The 20,203-nt window shown below is 46.3% G+C and overlaps 1 protein-coding gene across 11 annotated transcripts in view; it reads right to left on the bottom strand.

The window, feature by feature from the left end:
* Nucleotides 1-359: 359 nt before the first annotated feature.
* SEPTIN11 (septin 11) overlaps nt 360-20,203 on the bottom strand; it is a 110,284-nt gene continuing 90,440 nt past the window's right edge. For 2 of the 11 annotated variants that reach the window (XR_014515564.1, XR_014515566.1), the window contains exons 10-11: nt 4,507-5,801; nt 360-4,276 (exon numbers count right to left, since the gene is read on the bottom strand). Coding sequence is in view for 8 of the 11 variants with exons in the window: in XM_083458862.1 (XP_083314988.1) it covers nt 11,720-11,744 (25 nt within the window). In the remaining 3 variants the exon portion in view is untranslated. Of the gene's footprint in view, nt 5,802-7,489; nt 11,745-15,633; nt 17,842-20,203 lie in introns of those variants that run through there. The other 9 variants (XM_083458862.1, XM_083458866.1, XM_083458867.1 and 6 more) reach the window with 5 other exon arrangements.

Genomic DNA, 20,203 nt, shown 5'->3' with positions numbered 1-20,203 from the left:
GTTGATGACTCTTAAGGACTGCCAATCTCCCATTCCCACCACCCTTCTGAGTAATACCCCTCCCCACCTTCTCACTATATAGAAGGATCTGGCAACTTCTGTTTCAGTGTATCTGAAGAAGTGTGCATGCACACGAAAGCTCATACCAAGAACTAACTTAGTTGGTCTTTAAGGTGCTACTGGAAGGAATTTTTTTATTTTGACTATGGCAGACCAACACGGCTACCTATCTACTAGTGAGATCTTGGTTACATTGGAGCAAGACTTCGTGCCATTCTGGTTGTGTCCGTGCTTCTGTATAAACGCCAGGCGGCGACGGCTGAACGCAGAGACAAACACGGAGACCACTCCATCACAAGTTTGCAAGGCCAGTTTGTGTTTTATTTGCATACGACTTGCACACACAAAAAAACTTGCACAAACTCAGTAGATCAGTTTAGGAATCCTTGAATGATGACGTGGGCACTGCCGAGCCCCTAAATTCTGTTTTTAGAGTAGGCTCAAAAGGTAGTTGGGTCAACTTGTGCTCCAGAGAGAGAGAAGGGGGTTTGGGGCCGGTTCACACATTGCAGAGAGGACTCTGGGTTTAATAGCAGGTGTACACTGTGCAGGGAGCTGCAGTCAATCATAGCTCCCCAACAAATGCACCTGTAGGATGGAATGGTATTTGCATTAAAGGTAAAGGACCCCTGACAGTTAAGTCCAGTCACAAACAACTGGGGTTGCAGTGCTCATTTCGCTTTACTGGCCGAGGGAGCTGACGTTTGTCTGCAGACAGTTTTTCTGGGTCATGTGGCCAGCATGACTAAGCCACTTCTGGCAAACCAGAGCAGTGCACGGAAACGCCGTTTACCTTCCCACTGGAGCGGTACCTATTTATCTACTTGCACTTTTTTGGTGTGCTTTCGAACTGCTAGGTTGGCAGGAGCTGGGACCGAGCAACAGGAGCTCACCCCATTGCAAGGAACCGCTGACCTTCTGATCGGCAAGCCCTAGGCTCTGTGGTTTAACCCACAGCGCCACCCGCGTCCCTGGTATTTGCATGTGTGTCCCTAAAAATGTAATGTGTGAACTGTCCACGGAGTGGGCACTACAGTTGCAGGAACATGGCAGTGTGTTTTATATATTAAGTTAGGCAAAGATTTGAGATAAGTTGATCACTATAGGGTAGGGAGGAGGAATGTACATCTTCCCAGACGAAAGAACTCCTCTAACACAAACAAGAAGCAGATCACATTTAACAGACCCACTAAAACCACGCTAATACATCGTCGTTCCATGCTTACCTTGCTAGCAAGATTTTTGGCACGTTCCAGGCTTCATTCCAGTCACTTTTACAGTTAGTTTGTTTTTGCATATGTTCCATACAGAGGCTATAGTAAGCTATTAAGCAAACAATAAAGACATGGAAGGGATAGGAGGCTTCGTCCCCACAAACAAAGTAAAAAGGAGGGTAGGAAGTACTCTTCCAATGGCAATGCAAAATATCAGAGTTTGCAAGTAGAACCCACCTTCTCGCAGGACTACTTGGGAAACATGGGCAGATGTGGACATGTGGTGCTTGTTTTTTTTTTTAAAAAGACTTGTACCAAAGGTTTCTTTTTTTAAGAGGATTGTTACCCAAGATGTTTGTAAAATACGAACAACGAACAGGAACAACTTGTGTCTACAGATATGTGCATCACAAACACTTAGCTGTTTAGGATATCGGGATTGGCTGTGTTTTCAGCTTCCTTACGGATATTTACAGTGGCAAACCTCTTTGCCACAGGCTGACGTGTGAAAGGGGCATCTCAGAATGAGATCGTATCGAACGGTGGAGGTTGGCAAGAGATCTCGGTGAATGCAACATTTTGCTAAAGGTAAAGGACCCCTGACAGTTAAGTCCAGTCGCAGACCACTCGGGGATTGCGGCGCTCATCTCACTTTACAGGCTGAGGGAGCCGCCGTCATGACTGACTCTGGGGTTGCGGCGCTCATCTTACTGGCTGAGGGAGCAGGCAGTTGGCCAGCATGACTAAGCCTCTTTTGGTGAAACCAGAGCAGTGCACACAAACGCTGTTTATCTTCCTGCCGGAGTGGTACCTATTTATCTACTTGCACTGGCCTGCTTTCAAACTGCTAGGTTGGCAGGAGCTGGGCTGAGCAATGGAAGCTCACCCCGTTGTGAGGATTTGAACCGCTACCTTCCAAAAAACCCAGGACCTACCTTTTAACCCCTCCCCCATTAAAATGTAGCATTTCAAAGCGTGAGATCAAAGGGGCCATTCTTGCAACGGAGCAGGTGAGGGTGCTGTTTTGGTGGGTGGGGGAGTTGAAGCTGACTGTGGAACTCGGGAAGGTGCCTTAAACAGATCATGAGTCCATGTAGCTCCATACTGTCTACACTGGCTGGCAGAAGCACTCCAGGGTTTCAGGCAGGGACTCTCCCAGCAAGACAGTCTATTGCCGAGCTATCTACCCCATACCCCCATAAAGAGTTGCTATTGTGCTTCTCTGGATTATACCCTAGAAGTAGCTTGATAAATGTTTGTGCCAAGGGCATCTCTACATTGGGACTGGCACAAGGAACAGGAACTCTGTGCATATAGCCCAGTGCAGTTGACTCTTGACATGCAGTGGTTCTCTGGGGTCTGAAGGAATAAAAGTTACATGCCCACCCCCTACACACACCTGATTCCTGGTTATTTTAACTGGAGATTTGAGCCTGGGATGTTCTGAAGGCCCTGACTTTGTTCTGCCGAGTTCTTCCCCTGACTTTACACTTCCCCAAGTTGCAGCAGTGACATAATCTGCAAGGAATCCTTACAAACTTGGCAGGGTTTTTTTTTTGGGAGGTGGGGATTTTGGGCTGTGGTTAATCTTACATTTCTACACAGCTGCTTCACCAAAATAGCACCCAAGACAGTTTATAATGTTCATATGTCTCCTGAAAGATGGAAGTTTCTCAGCTTGATGTTTCCACTGGATACTGTAATTAAAGGACTTAACTCCCAACGAAATCAACGAGATTAAAAGGTTTAACGGACTCTGGCTGTGCTCATACATCATGTAAAACAATGGTTTAGCAATACCTGCACGAGCATGGGAGAAGTGTTTACTTAAGTTGACCTGGAACTCAGCTCCCATTGTGTGAACCGAGGGTTGTGTTTCATATAACTAACTCAGTTTCAAAGCAAGCCAACTTCAAACCATGGTTTATCAAGTTGGTTCATTTAAACTAACTATAGTTAATGTAGATCACTGCCACTGGTTCCCATGTAAGAAGCAAAGTTTAAAGGAAAGCCAGCAGTGCCAAACTCCTCCTTAGCACGTGGCCAGAAGCCCGCATTTGCTCAGGGTTGTTCTTCTCATGCATGTCACACTAAACAATGGTTTGGCATAATGTTCAGACGTGGTTTTTTCTGCTCCGTTGTTTTTAATTATAGGGCTGTCACCTGATAAAAGAAATCTCCACTCAGTAACCATGCAAGTTTTAGTCGATTATAAATGTTGCTGATCATACCCAACTCGCTTCCTCTGTAACATCTGAACTGGGAGTAGCCGTGCAATTCCCGGCTTGCAGTAGTGGGCTGGATGTTGGCCAAAGAACTGAGTGTGAATCCTGACAAGACAGAGGTGCTATACTTGAGTGGTTCCCGTCCATTACCTGTTCTAGGCAGTGTAGCTCTCCCTCTGAAGGAGCAGGTACGTAGTCTGGGGGTACTCCAGGATCCATCTTCCGTCCATTGAAGTCCAGGTGTCCTTAGTGGCTACGGCCGCCTTTTACCAGATTCCACTGGCAAGACAGCTTCAGCTCTTCCTGGACAGGGCTATCTTGACCACAGTTGCACCTGCCTTGTTAAATCTGGAGATCTGACTACTGCAATGCACTCTTTGTGGGGCGGCCCTTAAGGTGGCCTGGAAGTAGAAGCTAGTGAAAAATGTGGCAGCTAGTTTGCTAACTGGCCTTCTCAGGATGACATGCTACCTGGTCAAGTTTAAGGTTTTGGTGTTGGTATATAATACCTTCCTGGAGGGACAACCCCAGCAGTGCCGCCTGTCAGTTGTACAAAGCAGAAGAACAGTCTCTTATATTGTTTCTGTATGTTGCTATCACCTTACACGTTTTGATTTTGTGGGGCTTTTTGCTGCATGCCACTGAACGTTCTCAAACATGACTCAGGGACAAAGTGCCCACTCAACAAGGGGGCACGTTTTTAATTGCTACACCCCGCTGGAATTGATTTATCTACTGAACGTTGAAGCTCTAATTCAGGGTTTCCCAATCTTAGGTCTCCATCTGTTTTTGGACTACAATTCCCATCACCTCCGACCACAGGTCCTGCTAGCTAGGGATGATGGGAGTTGTAGTCCCAAAACAGATGGAGACCCAATATTGGGAAACCCTACTCTAATCTACATGCGACTTAAGCAGAGTTTTGTGTACTGTAGACTTCAATATGTGCTGCACTGCAGAAATCAAAACTCCTGCGATTGGTGCAAGTTACCTTATTCCCTCTTTGCTAGTCACTGGGAAGTGCAAACTCTCCTTAACACCCCTCTGTCTTTTGAGATTTTACATATGCTTTCAACCCTAGTGTGCTCATGCCCTTGGTCTCATGTGGCTTTCGTGGTGATCTGAGGACAGTGCCCAGAGTTTCGTCCCATCCCATTCCAGTTCAGCAACAGCCTTCACAGAGCAGACCATGAGACTCAATGGAATTTCAGGGCTCCTCTGAGACGTTGAGACCTACAAGTGTCTAGGCTGCTGGTCTCTTGAACCAGGACAATTGTCTTCATTTCTTAAACGTGGCCAGTTTGAAAATCCAAGAAATCAGCCCTTACACCCCAGATGAGGGAAAGAAAAAACGGGATTTTTTCTTCTCAGACCACTTTCACCCATTGCATTTTAAGTATATTCTTGAGAAATAATAATCAAGCATACACCTGAGAATACAATGTGTGAACGAGATAAATATGAGAATCACATGCAAAAAGAGTCAGGATCGGTGACTGCATCCTGCCCTGCCAAGTGTACCTGCAGGGCCAAGCCTGAGTTTCTGTGGGACGACCTACACAAATGATTAAAAGCAGGTTGCAATCTGAAACATGGATGGCTCCTTCCTTAAGTTTGGATATGTCCAAACCGGTGTTGTTTGTTGTCGTCGTTACTTCCCCCACCCTCAATTTAGGGAGTGTTATGAAGACAAATACTGGGAACCTTTGAGAGTTCATATGGCTTTCTGAGCAACCATTTTTTGCAGTGTCTCTTAGAGAGAATTAAGTTTAGTGCTAGAGCTGCGTAGAGTTTTAACGCTTGAGCAACCATCTCTGGCTTTTACACACACACACACACACACACACACACACACACACACCCTTTCCCTCTTTCACGCAAACACACACACACTTTTGCAGTCCACAATTTCCTTGTTCTCATGTCGAGCGGCAGGTGCCCGTTGTATCAAAAGGAAAGGAAGAAGAAAATTCCCAGTGCAATGTCTTGGGTGCCACCCAAGTTTTCTCTGCCACCTTTTGTGTCTGTCAGTCTGGGCAGTGTGAAAAGTCAAGATCGGTCGCCAGCGGCGAGTGGACGGACAACTCGGGAAAGACACACACACACACGCACACACACACCGCGGTGAGTCACAGTTTTCGAAAAAGACAGAAAGGCAGAGGTGGTGGAAGAATGAGGTAACTTGTCTCCCAATGGGCGTGTCTGGCAATACGCCATGCTGGTTCCTCTATTGCGCTACTGTCCATTAGGAGAGAGGGAAGTGGACCTTGGCAAGGTGACTGACAGCTACATAAAGAAGAAGCTACGGAAAAGAGAGAGAGAGAGAAAGAAAGAAAAGGTTCAGAATCCAAAAAGGGGGAAGCAAAAAATAAAAGCGAAAAGGAAAACAAAAAAACCCAAGAACAGCTGTTTGTTAAAAAAAGGAAACTGTGAAGGGAAAGTGAGAAGGAAGGTTGGGGTGGGATTCATATAGTCGGAGCTGGCAGGCATCTTCCCAAAAAGAAGCACAATTTGGCAATCTGAATCAATCTAACGATGCTTATTCTGCCTGTTTTGTAAATATTTTGTTCTGTTCCACATGGTGGGGAGAGAGAGGGGCAAATCTCGACCCTCAAGGGGGGCTTCCAACATTAGGGCAAGGATTTCTTTGCCTCCCCTTGCCCCAACTCTGCTCCAGAGAGTTCAAGAAGTACTCCAAACAGATTTAAGAGGTGTACGGGGAGAGGAAAGGAGGAGCTGTTCTGATGCACAGTCAAAATCTGTGCAAATCTGCAAAATACCGTAGATTCCGGCGTATAAGATGATTTTTTAACCCCGGAAAATCCTCTAAAAAGTCGGGGGGCTGTCTTATACACCGGGTATGGGTTCGCTGGGCAGGGGCAGTGGGCGGCGGGCTCCGCGCCGGGAGGAAGCCGCCTGGCGAAGCTGCCCAGCGATGCTAAGCCGGCTTCGCTGGACGGCTTCCTCCCGGCGCGGAGTGGAGCCCGCCGCCCACTGCTGCTGCCCACGAAGCTGCCGCGTATAAGACTGGGCATATAAGTCGACCCGCCCCAAATTGGCAGCTGTGGGTTAAACCACAGAGCCTAGGACTTGCCGATCAGAAGGTCAGCGGTTCGAATTCCCGCAATGGGGTGAGCTCCCGTTGCTTGGTCCCTGCTCCTGCCAACCTAGCAGTTCGAAAGCACGTCAAAGTGCAAGTAGATAAATAGGTACCGCTCCGGCAGGAAGGTAAACAGCGTTTCCGTGCACTGCTGTGGTTCGCCAGAAATGGCTTAGTCATGCTGGCCACATGAACCGGAAGCTGTACGCCGGATCCCTCGGCCAGTAAAGCGAGATGAGCGCCGCAACCCCAGAGTCGGCCACGACTGGACCTAATGGTCAGGGGTCCTTATACGCCCAGTCGCCTAATACGCCGGAATGTACGGTACTGCAGTGGATGCTGCCCTGCAGTCCTACCCCAGCCAGAGTCAAGACCCCAGCTGCCAAAATTTTGCAAGCCACCTGCCCCCCCTGTGCCACCGAATGCCCTACAGCTGCTACACTTATCCCTTTCTAAACTGAAGCAAAGGATTCTGAGGGTTGAGTCCGTGCCAGATACTGCCAGTCCTCCTGCCCTTTTGCAAATGAATGCAGGAATGCCAAAAACAGACCCGAGTATAAAGAGGCTGGAACATGCAAGAATGAAGCACAAAGATGTCTGGACCTTGCCAAGATGCTGTGAGGGGGAACAAGAGAGCACAGAATGGAGAATTTAAATGGCAGTGACTGTGCCCAATGATCTGTGACCGAAAAGGGGAGAGCAAAAGAAAAAGGGGATGGAGTGTGTGTACAAATGATAGAAGAGACCCCTAAAGGCTGCAAACCAGCTGGGCTCAATGGCTCCCGTTCCCAATTCTTCCCTCCCCATGACTCCCAGAAATTTTAAGTGGCAAACCAAAATATTTTGAAAATGAAGGCCGCAAAAAAAGAAAAAGAAAAGAATAATGCATGTTTTGCTTTTTAAAAATGTATTTTCTCCTTCCCGCTTTTGTGTGTTCGGACTCTTCAGGAGTGAACATCCAAGAACATATACAAAACCAAAAGAAAACCCCAAACCCCGTGTCTGTCAAATGCACAAAGATACCGATTGTTGGTGTGCTTGGAAAAACCATTTTTTGACATTGAAAAGTGTTAACAAAAGTCTAATGGACGGATACATAACATATATATATAGCGCTATATTAACACTGTAAGTCAGTTACAAAGTCATTCTGGTAAAAACATAGGATACTTTCAAAATAGGAAATGAATAGAAGAAACTACACCTAAAAAGTTTTAAGGCAGTTAGCAAACTCCCCCCCTTAAAAAACAACAACACAAAATCCCACAAAACAGAAGTATACAAACGACATATTCCTACGGCTGTTCACAGTTCAATATCAATAAAATTGGGGAAAAGGAGGAGATAAAACAGAACCCTTCATATATGTTTCAAGGCTATACTACCAGGCTCCAGCTACACAGATGTAAGGACTACTTTACCGTAAATGCAACCGTGGCTTTTCACCCCCTTTCGGTGCAAAGATATGGCAAGATTACAGGTTGGCGTTCATGAATGGCAAGTCAGAAAGATACAAACCTCTTAAGGTATAATAAATGTTCACAACACGCGTCTCAGTTTGTCACATAGCAAAACAAGACATTTGTAAGCATCAGCCCTAGTAAAACAAATAGGGCGGCTCTTGAAGCCGGGAGCCCCATGTTCATGCTGCATAGAAAACCCATGATTTGGTGTGAATGGGATTAAATGGCTTCAATCTGCAAACTCTGGCTGTGTTTGTGAGTGTTGCTGCCTATTAAACGGGGATCACTTGAAAACAAAAATCGTGTATGCATCTACCTGGTAACAGTGCAAGCACTCTAGGCAGCAGGAAGAGCGTACGCAGATAGTGAAGAGCCTATGTTAAGGTTAATGTGTAAACCAGTGTGGTTGCAGCTGTCCCAAATAACAATGCACTATCGCCATTAACACTGGCATTCTTGCTTGACACTGACTTCTGGTATAGCTTGCCCCAAGTGTTTATTTGCTCGTTTTGATATCACAGAAGCAGCTGCATCTCACCCATCTTGGGTGTTCATGGGATCCCATTCATATGTTAATGTCTAGGAGTTCATAGCTCCTGTTACTGGCTCACCAGTTGCCACTAACATCACATTCAACGTCAACACTAAACGCACAATATATATTTTTTAGAATTTTGGTGCTCTGTCAAGACTTTGTTCTCTTATGTTTGGAGTCTAGCCTTTCCCCATTTGTTATTATTTTTAAGAGCCCTCCTTTCCCTCAATTGGGCCCTCTATAGTTCCAACTGGGAAGACGGGAGACAGAGGGCGTAATGGAAGTGACCTGGACACATATTCGATGACCAAGAAGCGAATGCCTCCAGTGTGTGGACAAGCCACTTCTGCCACACTCAGAAAGGTGATGTGATTTTGGGGGGTTGCCCTCATTGGATAGCTCACTGTTTGGTGATTAGCGTTTGACATTTTAGCACCCGGGGGCGGGGCGGGGGCTGAGATGGCACATTAATGTCCTTTTAGACAGGGATTTTGGAGGAAAGCTGCACGTTGGCAGAGCTTCAAGCAACCAAGGCCATCACTTGCTTATACTCATTCTTAATATGGAAATCACTGGGCAGCAGTGGCGTAGCGTGGGTTGTCAGCACCCGGGGCAAGGCAAGTAATTTGCGCCCCCTAACCCGTGGATTTGCGCCCCCTAACCCGTGGATTTGTGCCCCCTAACCCCCAGATGTTGCGCCCGGTGCGGCCGGCCCCCCCTGCACCCCCCACGCTACGCCACTGCTGGGCAATTTCGGATAGCAAGTCATCTACCACGTGTGGCAAACACCTATAATCTCACTGTCAAATAGGAAACCAGTTGGCTGTTGTGACCAGGCCCATCTTACCCATAGTTGCTACTGGCACGGGGCGCCAGGCCACCAAGTTCTGGAGGGCGCCAGGCGAGAGTCCGGGGAACACTGAGTGAGCAAGGGTGCGGGCGCCGCTCCTGCCAAGTGTCGGCTCGGTTTTTTCCCTTTTAGCCTGCAGGTGCCGAATTCTGCAGGGTGCCTGCAAGCTAAAAGGGGAAAAACCGAGCCGACGCTCGGTGGGAGTGGCACATGTGCCCTTGCTCAGCGCAGGCCCGCTCGCTCAGTGTACTGCTGCCATGGACACCACGGCACGAAGCAGCTAGGTGAGCCAGGAGGCGCTGCGTCCAGCCTCCGCCTTTTACCTGCCGGAGGAGCCGCCCTCCAGCCGCTGCCCGGCTCCTCTAGCCCTAAAAGAAGGTTGACAAGTCTGGGAAAGGAAGGTGGTGCTGGAGGGATCTTTGCACCACGGCGCCGGATATGCTTAAGACGGCCCTGGTTGTGACAGGCAATAGCAAAGCTCTAGCCTTATTGAATCTCAACTAACTCCATCAACCCTGTGTGTGTTGGTGGTGGTGGGTAAAACCAATCAACGCTCTAGGAAGCAGCCATTGTATGGTGCTTAGGATATGAAATTACACAAGGGAAAGAAGAAAGGAAGTTCAATTTACAATGGGTGGGGTGCATTGTTGCTATGCTATTCGTGATTCCAGAGCCACTCTTTTCTCCCATTGGGATTTCCCTGCCGGCTGCAACAGAAGTGGGCAGGCCAGCGCTGAGCGATTTCCAAAATACTACTCTGTGTTAATATCCATCACACCTTCCAGGGATGGTCTTACTTTGAAGCAACGTGAAGCCATTGCACCAAACATTTTGGTAAGAAACAAAACCACCAACACCAAGCCTCCCAGGGCCCATTAAAGGGGTATGGGTTTTATTCAAGTGCAAATATATATACAGCTGCAGCTGTTATAGCCTTTGGCACTTGGAATAAGACACCGTGGACATTTCTTGTGTTCAGCGAAAAAACAAAACACACCAAAAAAACCCCCAAATTAGATAAAAGTTTGGGTCTTATTTTCCTGTTCCTTTTTATAGCAAGCACTTCTTAAAAAAATTAAATAAGTGAATGGTAAACTTCTCGATCACTTGACCTTCCTGACTAAACACTACCGGAGTTGGCCAAATACAAGAGTGAGGATTTACTCAAGGGCCGGTCATCATTTCTCTACTTATTGGTTTGAGTGACAGAATACTAAGCTGGCTCCAGGAAGTTATTGGGGGGGGGGGGAGAGAAACTCGGCTGTCTCATGGCAGGTATTCATAGAATCACAGAATTGTAGAGTTGGAAGGGACCCTAAGGATCATCTATTCCAACCCCCTGCAATGCAGGAATGGGCAGCTGCTCCATACATTAAAACACGTATAAAATAGAAAATAAACACGTAAGCATGCATATTAAAAATGGAGCTTGTGTCTCTGAGCTGTGTTTTTTCTAGGACTACCAGTAAAACCTGGGTATTTAGGGCGGTTAAGCTGGGAGATCACACAAAATGGTGAAGTGGGCTTTTTTCCTAGCACAAAAAATAAAAATGGGAGCACCATGAAAGCGCTGTTGCTCAAAGCAAACAGGGCTGGAATTGCGGGCGGCTCCTGTCAGTGAAGGGCCAAGCAATGAAATAAAATAAATACAAATTGCATAGCCCTACCTCCAAATCGTGGGGGAGGAGTAACTCCTTCCTGGATAACCACCACTGCTGAAAGTGAACTAAACGTTCACCACTTGGATATTAAGCATTTTTACTTGGCAGTATGTTCCAATGTTCTCTCAATGAAACTTTCTGGACATCAGATCAACAGAACAACCCTAAATGTCTTTACTTAGAAGACCGCCCTGCAATCAATATGTACAGCACAGCACCCTTACTTGGAAGTAACTTCAACCTAACTGAATATAATTTCTGGTTCAACATGCACAGGTTCCAGCAGCAAAGCCCTTTGAACATCATTTGTGACCAAACTGCGCCACTGATCAAAAGGGAAGCCAAGTTCTACCAACAGTTGCTGGACTGGAGTCGCTGTGTTTGGCCACCTGCTAGTTCGCCCCTTCTGACTGTGCTACCGAGTAGCAATTTAGCCGACGTAATATTGGAACATCTCTGCACCCCTGCAGATCACGAGCACACCCGTTTGCAAAAAAACAACAACAACCCAGCCCTTTCGGGTAGTTCCTAAAGGTGGGCAGAATGGTCTTGTGCAGCTATACTTACATGCAAAGGAGAAAGCACATCCAAAAAGCTTTTGAGGAGAGACATTATTCCGTGCAGAGCCAAGGACTGCTGTGAAGAAAGGCATAGATACAGAAAGGAGAAGCAAGTGCAATATTTAGCAAGCTAAACATGGTCCGGGGAGAGGCTAAAGTAGAGCAAGACCCTGGCTCTATCTGGCAGTTAATTAGCTCCCTGAAGTCATCCAGGAAAACTATGGCACTCCAAATGTTATAGGGCTACAACTGCCATCTTCTTTAAGCACCGGCCATGATGGTTGGGACTGTTGGGAGACCAGCAATATCAAAAAGGCCACAGGTGCTTCATCTTTCTGAGCTAAGGTGACCCATGCAGGTAAGCCAGCTTCCATGCGTCTCTCATTGGATCAGGAGCAGACAAATCTGGTGTGTCTCCAAATATATGCTGGGATCTGCATCTGAGTGTGGCTGCTGCTTATCTGTACTGAACTGAACTGATTAATATTATATTATTAATTGAATTTATATGCTGCCCTATACCCGGAGGTGCTTTCGACTGCACACGCATTAAAATTCTGGTGCACCTAGTTAGGAGCAATCAACTGACAAGAGGTGGACTGCAGTCCACTCTAAGGGGCCATAAAGACGCTATGTTTTGAAACATTTAAAAGGTGGGTTTCGAAAAGGGCGTTGAAGAGTCAGGTTGGAGCATACATCAACAAATAACTTTATGTTATAGTGGTGCCCCGCAAGACGAATGCCTCGCAAGACGGAAAACTCGCTAGATGAAAGACTTTTCCGTTTTGGAGGTACTTCGCAATACGAATTTCCTATGGGCTTGCTTTGCAAGACGACAATGTCTTGCGAGTTCCTGCTGGTTTCCCCCCCCCCCTTTTCTAAGCCGCTAAGCCGCTTATCAGCTGATCCAATCAGCAGATAAGACGCTAATAGCGCTAATCCGCTAATCCTTCAATGGGCTTGCTTCGCAAGACGAAAAAACCGCTAGACGAAGAGAATCACAGAACGGATTCTTTTCATCTTGCGAGGCACCACTGTATGGGGGTTTCTGAAGGGGAGGGAGATCAGAGCAATCGGAAAGAAATCCCCCTCCACCAAGAATGAATTTCATTCTCTGGATTAGTGGGCTAGGAAGGAAGGAAAGAAACCCGCAGAGTTTAAAAAAGAAAGGAGGACAAAAGCCAGAATACATTTGGCAAAGGGGTTTGCAACGGGAGATCTGTAGAGGCATCTGGACCTAGCCTGCAAATAGCAGAATCTCCAGGATCTGGGTGCCTGCACTTATATAGTCCGGCCCCCCACAAGGTCTGAGGGACAGTGGACCGGCCCCCTGCTGAAAAAGTTTGCTGACCTCTGAGCTATACTGACTGCTGTAAATTGACAAGACAAAATGCTTGCTTTAGCAAGGATGCATCTATCGGTCTTCTAACCTTTCACATTAGCCACTTGCCTACTCCCCTGGAAGTCCTGCTTCCAGGTGATCAGATAAGGAGGCTTTTGAAAACCGAAAGGGGCCTGCGGGGGGAGGGAACAGGAGGCGGCCTAGGTGCCACAAGGGCTGGCGCTCACATGCATAGGCAGGCTGGCTTATCTGCAAGGCTGTCAAGAGCCTGGTAAGTCATGTGCCTGTATGGTCTCCTTACCAAGCTGGGCAGAGAATTTTATTACCCTCCTGTTCTGATTTCTGGGAAGAAACTTCTGGTCAAGTTCTCTTTACTGCTTGGTAGGTTGCTATAGATGGAAAAAAACCCCACCTTATTTCTCAGAGGGGTTCTCTTAAACTAAGCAGGCGGAACAAATAAAATACTTTAAACAAATTGATTAGGCACAAAAGCCGATTAGGAATAAGGACACACACAGACATGGCTGGTGCAAACACAGCACACAAGCATTCAAGCTTCGGGAAACTTGAACATAGAGTTGCACAACGAAGCTGCTGCATTGCATGGTTAGGAAACTGGCTCCTTCTGTTCAAGGCCAAGAGAGAAGCAGTTGTTTGGATCGCTACTTTTCATCCAGCTTGCTTAGTTGGCGAGCCCTTCTTTCGGCCGCCAAGCTTGCACTGAAGCAGCTTTAGCCACCCTGGAGCCCTACAGGTGTTTTGGACTGCAAGTTCTGAAGCATTTGGAGGGCACCAGGTTGGCAAATGCTGCATTATAGTATAGCACAAAACTGGTCCTATCTTTTGCTGATCTGCCTCCTTTTGGGCAGGTTTTCAGCCATCCTGCTAAGGGTGTTCACACATCATATTCCACAAAGGTACAACCTGTGCATGCAGATAGCCAGGATGGAGACTTGAACAGTTGATGTAATGTTTCAACAAGCGCAGTCTGTTTGCACAACCTCTGGGCTCCACAAATCGGCACATTTACACTCCGCCACACGAAGACTTCTTCATCTGCAGAGGCAGCTTGAACCTGTGTTTAGTGTGATGTGTGAACCAGCCTTCTGGCTTTTGCTAAGAACTATGTTCTTAGCAAACAGATTAGCCTTTTTTGCTGCTTAAGAGCAAGGGAAGAGGAAAAAGAGAAAAAAAGACACTGTGGCGGTTTGGCAGAAAAGCAAGCAAAGTTGGAAAGCAAAGGGAAGGTGGTGACTTTGGTGACGAGCGTAATTTCAAAGAGTGCTTTTTTAAAAAAAGGTAAGAAACAGGAGACTACCTAGCTGGAAGCAGAGGGACAATTGGCTGCACGTCAGCAGTAGAGAAAATGTTGAGGGAAGTGGAAGGTAAACGGGACTCGCCATCTCTTGGAAAGTGTCAGAAAGGAAAATGTTCTGTCCAGCACAGAAAAATACAAACAGTTAAATACTTCAGAGTCAGCTTCACAACAGTTAAAGTGAGAGCGAGGGAAAGCAAAGGGGGAAGAGGAGGTTGGGTACAGGGTGAGATTACATTCCAATATTTGCCTTGGCTGACACTTACAATTTCAAAGTGGAAACGGTAAAAGTAATCTGGACAGGAGAGGCTTGTCTTCCCTCACAGCTCAACATTGACACTGTGAGTTCGAACAAGTTTGGCTGCCAACACGGCTTCACGTTCTGCTGAAGAAACCTGGCAAATGCTGGTTTTAAACAAGGGTGCTGAGAACCAAAAGCTACGTCTTCCACAGTTCCCTGGGAAGTCATGGTGGTTAGACCAGCTTCATAAATATGTGACATTAATGAGATAGAAATTGATCTGAAAGTCACCGGAATTCAAAGGAGCTTTCCTTCTATCCCTGCTTGGCTCAACTTCGGATGGACAAGTACATTGGCTGCAGGCAAGGTGTTACTGAAACCTATTTTAAAAAATACATGTGGCCTATTTGCTCTGAAGAAAGTCAGGGTGCTGTAGCTGTTTCTGTCTCCTGTGGGCCCAGCCTTTGACAAACATGTCTCCCGCCTCCTCCAAAATGTCTGGCTACAACTCCCATCAGCCCCCATCATGTTCTGGCTGGGCTCTTATGGGAGAAGTAGTCAAAAACATCAGAAGGTTGGTTAAGGCTGCTCTACGCTCTGTACATTCCAAAACCCTCACATTCCCACAATACTCTTACTCTCTACCTACTTGCCAGTTTTTGTTGTGTGAATCCTGCTAACCATTAACTCATGCACACAATCAACACCCATTCCGGGCACTCTAATGAGCATGCCTGTGCTCCCAAACACCAATTTGCAACACCACAACTTAAAACTTTGGGTGCACGCTCAGAAATGAAGCAAATGGGATTTGGGTGCACATCTAAACTTGTGCGAATAAGCCCTCGAGCAGGTGCCTATGACTGTAGTCTGGCAATGCCTTGTTCGCTCACCCTACCTTGTCCTTGCAGCAACAATTCTGAAGTCCTGGCCTAAGCAGAGCTTTGACAACAACCAGCAGCTAACCATGGTTTAACAAATGGCGTGAAGCCTGAGGGATGGCTCTTACGTTGTAGGATAAACATGGTTGTCTCTCTCCCATGGCTGCACCCAGTGCTTTTTCCCTGGGGGAAACATAAGGGGTACACATAGCCCTACATATTTTGTGAATCTTTGTACTTTTTGTCCATTTACTGTATTTATTTCTCCCAATTAGAACTATAAAGTGGTGATTTTCTTGGGTCAAAATGAGAGTACCCCTCAACATTTTTTTTTAAAGAAAAATAGCACCGGCTGCATCCATACCACACTTCAACAATGTTAAAAACAGGAGAGATCACATGGGAGCACTGTGATGGTAAGACCCGCAGGCTATTTGGAACTGCTATTCACTTCTAAGAACTGAGAAATGAAAGATGAATCTTTTACATTGAGCTCATATACTTACACAAATTCATTTAAAATCAGATGACAAGAACAACACCCATCACCCATAAGACTGAGCCCTAAGGGAGTAGGTTTAATTTCTTCATTTCAGAATAAAACAGACCACTAATTCTTCCAGTAAATCCTTGATGCTGTAAAGATTATTAACATTCCAGGGATGTTTCCCCTGTTCTATCTGATGCCCTTGTGGCTCCTCTGCGTCCAGACATTTGTAGTAGGTTATCCTCCATCAATTAAAAATAATAATGTGCAGCTCTGGTTTGCACACGTGCTGCGTTTGTGAGTTATCTCATGTCTGCAGCGAGGTTTGGTTAAAAGCAAGATCAAAACTTACTGGGGGAGCCTGTTAAAAAGGACACGCCAAAAGTGGAAAGCATCCAAGAGGTTACAAAAGGCATCATGCGTGTGCGAAGTCATGCAATGTCAGTAAGAGACATGTCACAAATCCTGAGCCTGGGGCTTCTTCTGCAAACTTGCAAGCTATTTCCAAAGGAAGTCTTAGACAGAGTGGGACCGGTGGGTTTAGAACACTTTTGTATCAGGATGAAAGAGCCTTAGGACCCATCTGCACTCAACATTTAAAGCAGTAGCATACCGCTTTAAACAGCCATGGCTCCCCCCCAAAAAAATAATTCCGGGAATGGTAGTTTAAAATTGCCCAGAGTTGTTAGGAGGTCGCGATTCCCCTTGCAGACCTACAATTCCTAGAGTGGTTTAATAATCAATTGTTCTTCCCAGGGAACTCTGGGAAATGTAGTTCTGTGAAGGGAACAGGGGCCTCTCCTAACAGCCTCGCCACCCTTAACAAACTCCACTTCCCAGGATTCTTTGGGAGGAAGCCATGACTGTTCAAAGTGGAATGTTTTAAATGCATAGGGCAAGCGGGGCCTTACTCTACATCAGCAGTTTGCTTCAGAGGTAGTCCCACATGACTCCTCAGGCTACTGCTCTAAGACAGTGTTTCAGCTGTTTTTGGACTCCCACCATCTTGTTCAGTCCTTGACTGGCTTTGCTAGTTGTAGAAATGGGTTGTATCTGGGGGGTTGGGGAGGGTTTGTGTGAAAAGCTAACCACAGTGAGCCAGTTCAGTATAAATGGAATGTGCTATACATAGCCAAAATTCCTGAGCATGGCTTATAATCCTCCTTCGCTCCAACAAGTGATGCAGTTTTTCAAAATATCATGGCCCTGGGTGCAGACGACCACACAGCAATTTGCATGTGTAGTGGGACTTTAATTCTTTCTCCTTCTTTTTTAAACCCTAAACAGTATCCCCTTTGTACTAAATCTTCTTCTGAAGGAAAATCAAGGCACGGCCCTGAGACTCACAAAAGTCCCATTGATTTCAATGGGAGGGAAATGTAAACGTGTACTTAAACCTTCCATAAAAGAAACCCATGGACTTTAAAGGGTTTGATGGTGGCTGGATGGTGTTCTCGCAAAGAGGTGCTTTGGTGCAGGAGGTGGGAGGGTAGGAGTTTGCCATTCAAAATGGAAAAAAAAGAAGCATAAGCCCGTTGTACGAAAGCAACCCAAGTTTCAGACACCTCAAGAGGATCTCAAGAGGACCATGGCCGAAAGGTGGACCCAAGTGCAATGAACAAGGCCCAAGTTTAAAATTGTTACAATCTGGTTCCAGCTCCCGTTCCAATCAATTTTACAGTTTCTGTTCTTCAGAGGAAGAAGGAATATCCCCAATAAAGCCCAAGCAAGGCCAGGTAGCCTTTGCTCCAACACCCACCCACCACAGTATTATTAATATAGTAAGGATTTGTGTTTAAAAGGGAAGAGAGAAAAAACAAAAAGAAAGATGGCTGAAACTCATTACTGCAAAAGCAGGTGAATGCAGGAACATCCTTTGACTTGGCAGGCTTTATGTGAAGCTTGAACTGCAAATCAAAAAACAAACACGAGAACAGAAATGTTAGAAATAATAGCAACTCAAAAAAGGGAAAAAATTAAATTGGGAAAAAAAATCAGTGGGAAATGACAAGGAAGCTGGCGACAGCTTCTTGCTTCATGGCAGAGGGTTCTGCAAAAGGGATTATTATGGAAAGGGAAGGAATGAAAACCAACCAACCCTTAACCTTTAAAATCCATGCTAAGTTCTTATTGTGTGGAAGCCTAGCAGCAAAGACATAAAACACAGACCCAAAAGCCACACAGCATTTTTAAATTTAGGGCCATGTGTGACAAAAACAGGATGGTCTGGTCGGTTAATTTATCCATTTCCCCAGTTAATGCTCCGGTTCCAGCGACAGACACAAGCAGCTGCCTCTCATAAAATTATAGTGTTGGAAGGGACCCTGAGAGTCATCTATTCCAACCCCCCCCGCAATGCGGGATTCTCAACACTTGGTCTCCCATCCAACTTGGAACCATACCGGACCCTGCTTATCTTTGCAAGTGTGCCAGCAGTTTTAATGCTGCACCACTAGGCGGCTTCACTGGTCCAGCTACCTGTCTGTTCCAGCCTTCCCAAAGCTGGTACTCTCCACATGTTTTGGATGTCCGTTCCTGAGCACTGGCCATGCCAGCTGTAGCTGATGGGAGCTTGGAGCCCAACAACATATGGGCAGTTCCAGCTTGCAGAAGGCTAGTGTCCTTTGGGTAGTTTGGGAAAGGGGCATAGCTCAGCCGCAGGATGTGTGCAAGAGGTTTCCAGGCTCAATCCTCTGTGTCTCCAGGTTAGGCAGGGAAAGACTCTTGCCTGAAACCCTGGAGAGCTACTGCCAATCAGTGTAGACAGGACTGAGCTAAATGGACCTTTAATCCGTACAAGGCAGCTTTCTGCGTACCTCCAAGTGCTCAGGCAAAGGCCTTTCCCCAGCTTTGCTACTGGAGAGCCTTTCCACTGGGCATGCCAGGACTTGAACCTGGGTCCCTTCTTCATGCAAGCACACACATTCCCTCCAATGCCCTCCCCTTAGATGTGCATGGGATGCGCCATTGACTCAGTGCCTCGTGTGCAAAGAAACGCACGTGCAGATGGGCTCCCTCCACTGGAATGAATGCAAAAGTTTCTGCAAGCAGTGGGAGCCTTTGCATGCCTTGGGACAGATTGGAACACAGCAATTTAATTGCAGATTTAGAAAGCATATACCAGTTAATTGGCAAATCACTATCCTTGAGTAGCACACTGTACTTTGCACTAAAAAAAAAAAAATCCCCATCCCCAACAACCCTTAACTGAGCAAAGGAACAGACACCTACTGCAAAACACTGGGCAAAGTGCGTGCCTTGGAAAAGATATTGATGAAGCAAACAAAGCTGTACATCTTCCAGAATTAACAAGCTAGCATGTTTGAAAATTGTAGCTAAAGGAATGCATGCTGCAAGAGTGCATGTTACATGCAGGAGTCAGAGGGTACAGTATTTCCTGGACTGCACCATTCTTGTTTGAATGCTGGGGGAATGGAGGGACTCCCACTAGCAAATTCTCTCCACATCAAAAAAGCAATGCAAGACAAGAGCCTAAGTCAGCACGCAATGGCGCTGATAGGAGTTATGGCATCAGGTTGAGGAAGGCTGGCAATGGCTGTCTTAAGACGAGGGTTTCCACCCCACTCCTGCTTCCTGAAATCATTTAACTGGAGAACTTGATCCGGAAGTTCTGCTCCTCTCAAAAAGGCAAAGCACATTGTCTCTCGGAAGTGTTATAAAAATGCTAGATACTATATATTTTGCCTTGCCACAAACATAAGGTATAAAACCTCAACTGCCCAGTTCTTGCTCTGGATTAAAAGGGAGCATTCCAATTTGCTGGGTTTCAGAGGGAAGTCATGCCAGCAGCAGTGAGCAGGTTGATTTGCCACCAGTCAATGGACGTCAACAACACCGCAGTCGTGCCACTATGGGTTCTGTTACCAAGAAAAGTCCAAAGCCTTTCCTAGGCAAAGTGGAGCCCTGAATTCAAGGGCAAGAGAAAACTTAAAAACCTTTAAAAAGGAGAAATCCAGGCTAGGTTGCAACATCTGTGGGTGTGCATGATAAATATGTATGCATATATATTGTAATAACGATGACATACTCTCACTTTTCCATTTAAAGCATTCAACAGCAAGTGAAAGCACTAAACTGCACATCTGAGCACATAACAGTTTCTAAAAGTGGAAAGAGCTACCTGCACAGAAAGTGATTCTCTGCAGGAGAGAATCCTAGAATCCTAGAACTGTAGAGCTGGAAGGCACATCTAGGGGGTCATCTAGACCAACTCTTTGCAGAGCATGCAGCCCATTGTGAATTGTTAAA

This window comes from Podarcis liolepis, assembly GCF_965112155.1.
Source record: "Podarcis liolepis genome assembly, chromosome: 9".
NCBI classification, from domain to species: domain Eukaryota; kingdom Metazoa; phylum Chordata; class Lepidosauria; order Squamata; family Lacertidae; genus Podarcis; species Podarcis liolepis.
Note: the sequence above shows the minus strand (reverse complement) of the source record. Positions and strands in the feature narration are given on the sequence as shown.